Source organism: Gavialis gangeticus, unplaced genomic scaffold, assembly GCF_001723915.1.
Source record: "Gavialis gangeticus isolate Ggan-Ray unplaced genomic scaffold, GavGan_comp1, whole genome shotgun sequence".
In the NCBI taxonomy this organism is placed as follows: Eukaryota; Metazoa; Chordata; order Crocodylia; family Gavialidae; genus Gavialis; species Gavialis gangeticus.
In genome coordinates this window covers 98,900,875-98,906,874 of record NW_017729031.1, presented here as the reverse complement: position 1 = coordinate 98,906,874, position 6,000 = coordinate 98,900,875, and the positions used below count along the sequence as shown (strand labels likewise).

Sequence of the window (6,000 nt, the reverse complement as noted above, 5' to 3'; positions counted from 1 at the left end):
GTGTGTGTGTGTGTGTGTGTGTGTGTGTGTGTGTGTGTGTGTGTGTGTGAAATCGGAATGTGCAATAAGCTACAATCTGCCATAAGTTGTAGTGCTTAAATATTCTGAATCTTTTCTTCCTAATATCCAGTGTATATTTCCTGTTATTTTGACCAACACGTTGACACTGAAACTGGGTCATCTGTCCAGTGCCAATTTAGTTCTGGATATGACACACTAAGGACAATTTGCACAAGGACAGAGACACCTAGATAATTGCCTTCAACTGTTCTACACAGAAAAACTTCTTATTGACAGCGTTTAGCCCTACGTTCTGCTGGTATCAATTGGTATTTATTTATTCTGCTACAAAAATACCACTGTGTAATCAATTCTTCTGTGGTTCATCTTGTGTTAGCATCAATTGACAGTGGAGTTTAAACACTGTAATCTAGAATATCTGTTAAAACAGCTTGCTTTTGTTTTAAAAGTGAATTGACCAGGCATTTAAAAACCAGTATATATCACCACGAAAAGCTGGAGGGAGGGAGTGGAGGGGGGTTATTGTTTTCCTGATAGTTAACTTTATTAATAATCATTTCTTTTCTGATTAGTAAACCTGCTTTTGCACACATGCCAGACCCTTGTAAGGCACTGCATGGAAACTGGAACAAGTGTATTTCTCTTTAATACAGTTCTATAGAATACACTGGCTGTTGTAGGAGTTAGGTCTCCAAGCACCTGGTGATCCAGAATAACATTTAAAAGATGCACCAGTGATATTTCACTTCTCTTTCGTCACCCTCTACTAGGTTCCTCCAAGGGACTGAAATGAAAGCTGCCTACATTTTGAAAGATAAATGAAGTACTGAAATATTCTCATGTATTTTTGTATTAGCCTTTGAGAATTTCTGCATGAAACTTGCCACAACTTTGACTGGAACTGCGAAAGTAATACATTTAAAGTTAAATATAAGGGTTTAGGTTCCCAAATATCCAAGTATTACAGATGACCCTTTCAAATAGGGCAGGTATTTCCCACAGCTGAAAAAATATTTAAGTTCCCCTTCCGCCTTGCTGTCTTTTCAAGTAGTTTTTCTGTGTTCAGTTGAAATTGTTCCCTTAATCCTTCAAGACCAAAGAAAATTTGGATAAAAAGTGGATGGATATTAAAGAATGTGGTACTATAACAAAAGAAAGCAGTGAATGGTGTCAGCAATTTAGATGTACCCAGTCCCGACACTGGGAATATTAGACTTCCAAGTTGAAATAATTAGTTTCTCTTGTGGTTCAGGAAGAAGAAAGTGTTGCCTTTGGGATTATTCCTGCCTGTTACAAAGCAAGAAAGAAAATATATTATATGCTTCTGACATACAGGATTTGAATTGTGCTGTTATTTGTGGTGTGAACAAGAAAGTTTACCTTACACTTTTCTCCACCTTAACTGGCTTTCTTAGTGAACCACATTACTCCCTGTCACCTGTGTTTTCTCATACTGTTGATTCCCAGGCAAACATTAGCACAGTCTTCCAGCTCTTCTGAAGATTGTTTTTGCAGTGGATGGCCATTGTTTGACAAACCGAAGGGAGTACACGAAGTACAGAAAGAATTGTTGTGGAAAGCTGCACTTGAACTTTCGGTCTGATTTGTTATTTGATCTTGGCATAGTAAGGTTTCTATTTCTTCATCCTTTAATGGAAAAACCCGAAGTTCCCACAGCTCAGACTGAAAGGAATCAAAGAATGGAAAAAAAGAAAAAGAAGAGATGAGTTTCAGTGGAGTCCTAGCTGATTAGCTATGTGCAGAATGATTCTGTTATCAAGTAACAAATGAGTGACATTCTTTACCCTGCTTGCAGGGTTCACCAGATATGGGGAAGAATACCACTGTGCTGGGTACCAGCTTTCAAATGTAGCCTGGCTTAATACAAAATGAAGTTGTGTTGTATAGAATCTTTTAACAAGTTTTATCCCAAAATGTTTCCCAGAGTTAATCAACACTAAGTAGAGGGTGAGGAATGTAGAGAGGAATTCTGTTTTCCATAATGCTAAACAATTAAGAACACGTGTTGCCATGACAATCAGTATTATCAGGAAACCTTGTTGGCATTCCCTGAGAAAAAGTTGCACAAAGGGAGCCTGCTAGTGTGTCACCTCTAGAGCCATACTGGCCCATTAGCGTGTTCCTGTTCTGTGGACTTCATTTGCAAACAGTAACCACCTGGTACATTGAAGAAATACTAACTAAATGCAGGCTACAAAAGAGATACAGGTCAATACAATTTAAGTTTAGGCACAATCCAAGTTATTGGAAATTTGGGGGCAATGGATCAAACAGTTGTTAAAAACCACCCTACCTTTGCTTCTTGGTTTTCTGTTGAAGTTTGTGGGAGCGCTAAGCACACAGAACTGCGAGTTTCTGATATAAGCTCAGGGGTAGCTTCAGCAAAATAGTGCAGAGAAGCACAGGAGTTGCCATGGTTTTCTTTCTGTATTGGATCTTGTCCATGACGTCCATCAGCATTTTTGCTGTAAGATCTAGTAGAAAGCAAAATGAGAAAATAAGAGTGCTATGACCTAGTGCTCTTTCAAACGACAGGAAATAATTCACATTTTTTTTGGTGGGGAATCTTTTAACAGATTTTTAAGTGCTTTAAAGTAAAGAGAGCCTGAAAACACACAGAGCCCGCCTGCTAAACTGCACAAAGTCAAAGCAAATAGCTTTATCTACGAGAGTTAAATGCTTGGAAGGTGATGGGCCCTCATGCTCATGATGCAGGTCATCCAAGCAACAGTCATTAGAGGCTGTGGCTTATAAAACATGCTGTTCACTCAGTATACATGTAATTTTGGATTGTGACAGAAGGTAATGCACTCCTAATTCAAGTTTTTCAACATGAACCACTGCATATTGCCATCTGTGAACCATGGAGTCGAAACTGAGCTGACAGCACATCCCAAAAATGGAAAAGAGCAGAAGGCATTCAAAGGAAGAGTGGAAGTTACTCATTTGTAACTAGGATCCTTTGAGATAATTTCCATAACCCCTCTCTGCATGTACCAACAGTGGGGTTTGGATTCCTGATGGTTTGCAGTGCAGATACCTTGATCCTACGTGTGGGAATATGCAGTGTGCGAATAAAAACACTTAAACAGAAACTTTAAACTAAACTCTAAAGCAAACTTTAACTTGGTGTAAAATCTTTTAGTACATGCTATATGTTGGGAAGAAATCCAGACCCCACATGGTAAATCAATCATACAAATTTTATACAAAAAAAACCTTGTGTATTTATTCAATACTGTGAGACAGTTTTTTTCTGATCATTAAATAATACTGCCTACAAATATACAGTAATAGCATTCCCTTTACATTTATAGAGTGCTTTACATTGTGAAAGATTCCAAAGGGACTAATTAGGAATAATTTAATGCAAAGCTGAAATAAAACTACAGCTGCATGTTTGTATTTACACACATTTTTTCCTAAGAGCATATATTTCGTTTTTGTAAGATTGTTTAATTATTATAGGCTTTTGCACTAGACAAAGTATTAAACTTCCTTCACACACGTGACTGTTGAAAATTCAGAGTGCTCAAGCCACTTAGCAGAATTTGGTATTTGAAGCATGCCTCTGAATGCCATGAATGTGATACTCCTTTCCATTATTACATCTGACTTTTTCAGCTAAGTCAGCTGATTAAATGTGAGGTCACGTCTCACTCTCTACATCCATGATTACTGAGAGTGGCAGGGAATAGTGGCACATGATAAATTCAATAAACCAATATTTTATTCACTGTATGCCCAAATGATCCAGTTCTTTAAGTTTCAGAACTCTAGAGGTTTCCATTTCTATATATTAAATATGGATAGTGCTGTCCGTAACAAATCACTTGATGGGTGGATGCCCTCATTTTCAAAGTTGCATCATGTTGATGGCATTTCTGAAACTTGCACTAACAACAATTGTAGTGATTCTGTAAGAATACTCCATTTAAGTGGATACACCTGCCTGCTATTCCGTCTAGGCCAGCGGCTCTGCTCCCACAATGACCATCTTGTTTTCTCTCTCTCTTCATATTGTGCGTGACGTGAAGTAAAAGCTTCATCTGAGAGGTCTTCCATCTGCAATTTTAAGTACAGAATGGCTGCTATCATGATTATGAACATCACTGAAACTGAATACAATGGTTTTTATACAGTTCTGTGAAAATCTGTTTCAAAAATCACAAGAAAGAAGTACTGAACATATGCTGAGGTATACAAAGTAAAACTTATACATTCTGGTTAAAATACAATAAAAAGAACTAGTATGATGCTTCCACTTTTAAAATCGCTATTTTGTACACTTTTGTGAGGATCTCAGTTGTATAAGAGGACTACTCTAAATTTAAAAATAAGAGGTTACTAGTTTGAATATCAAGTGAACAGTAGTACTGTGTCTATGGGTGCATATTAAAGGCTCTTTCAGAAGATGATACTGAAGGAACAAGCTGCACTTTATCGAAACATTTTTGTTGAGTAATGAAAACTGACAGTTTGAGCCAAAACAAAAGAATATTTGAAAGAGTGATGAATGTGAATCCATAGAATGGTACCATGGAAAAGAAAAGGAAGAAGATTACTCAGTTGCAGTCGCTACAGATCCACATTGCAGATGTGTTCTGTATTAATGGAGGTATTTTATAAAGTTGACAGTTGAACATTACGCATGGCACCTAAGAGCTTCAAGTAAAGTCACAAAAGCCTGTGCCCCTAGCTTCTCTCTCTTCACTGAAATAAAATCCAAAACTCAGGGCAGGGTGTAGATCAGCAGGGACAACGTCAAGAGAGCACTCTAGTTACTAAGAAGCAACTTTCATTTGTCAAAGAAATGCCTCTACAGAGCCACATTCCACAGAACAGCAAGCAATGTCCAAATGGAAAGGCAGGGAAATGTTTACCCGGAGAGAGAATGAAAGACTGTTTTCATTTGCTCTCCTTACAAATCTCAGTTATAGAAACATGGCAGAAACAATCAGAACAGCTGGCAGCACATCAAAAAGCCCTGAATTCTTTGGGTGCTGGCATATGGACTCACATGGATACCTATGACAGTTTTGCAAGAAACACTGTCTGCTGTTTGGATGTCTCACCCAACACAGTAAGTAATTATAAGACTGGAACCAGAGTAAGCTCAACTGCCATGCGGGCCTAGATTTCGCTCAGGCCTGTGGCTACTGTAGTTTCTACTAGGAAAGTGAATGGCCGAACAGACAACTAGAATTGCATCAAGAAGGATATATATGATAGCTTTGCAAGTATAAGATTCAAAATTCATGAACTAAGGTTGGTATGAATGAATACAATGAACTCTAAGTTAATGTTCCACAGAAAGGTGCATGAAAGAGATAAGTCCTTTCTGCAGGAGAACAGGAAGCAGCAGTACTTGCTGGGTACATTTTAAGCACATGGTAATATAAGCATGACAACGAAAGGAGAACAAAAACATCTAAAATAAAATGGACTGGGCAAACCTGAGGCACCACATTCCTTCTACAAAACCAGGCAGAAAATAGTTTCCGCTTCACAGTATACAATTTCTTAGCCGTATGCAGGACTCACTCAGGATCTAATCTGAGGAAGGTAATAATTGCTCAAATGAGAACAAGATCTAATCTGCTGGTGAAGCCTCTGAATCCAAACACCAAATCTGCCCTGCACCAAGAACATGTGACTTTCCCTCCTTCTTTTGCAGAGCATAGCAAAGTATGTTTGTTGCTTTGGCACAGCTGCCAACGGGAGCGTGCACACAAAGGAGTTACTTGTCGTCTTCCCCTAAACCCTAGGACCTATTTCTTTATTGGTTCACTCTGGCATAGTTTAGGACAGTAGTGCTCCAATCTACTGTGCCTGCAGATGGCTCAAAAGTTTGTTCCAGCAGCTAGAGATCACTCAAAGAATGCTAAAGCCACATCTGTGCATGCCAGCCATCCCCGCTTCAAAGGGAAAGGAGACTAGAAGAAGGGCTATTAAGAA

At 38.5% G+C, this 6,000-nt stretch overlaps 1 protein-coding gene across 4 annotated transcripts in view; it reads right to left on the bottom strand.

Moving 5' to 3' along the window:
* The window catches only part of KANSL1L (KAT8 regulatory NSL complex subunit 1 like), a 116,296-nt gene that overhangs the window by 29,497 nt on the left and 80,799 nt on the right, over nt 1–6,000 (bottom strand). For 2 of the 4 annotated variants that reach the window (XM_019523426.1, XM_019523425.1), the window contains 3 exons: nt 3,995–4,107; nt 2,336–2,516; nt 50–1,704 (listed from right to left, as the gene is read on the bottom strand). In XM_019523426.1, coding sequence (XP_019378971.1) covers nt 1,456–1,704; nt 2,336–2,516; nt 3,995–4,107 — 543 coding nt within the window. In that variant the 3' untranslated portion in view covers nt 50–1,455. Of the gene's footprint in view, nt 1–49; nt 1,705–2,335; nt 2,517–3,994; nt 4,108–6,000 lie in introns of those variants that run through there. The other 2 variants (XR_002098679.1, XM_019523427.1) reach the window with 2 other exon arrangements.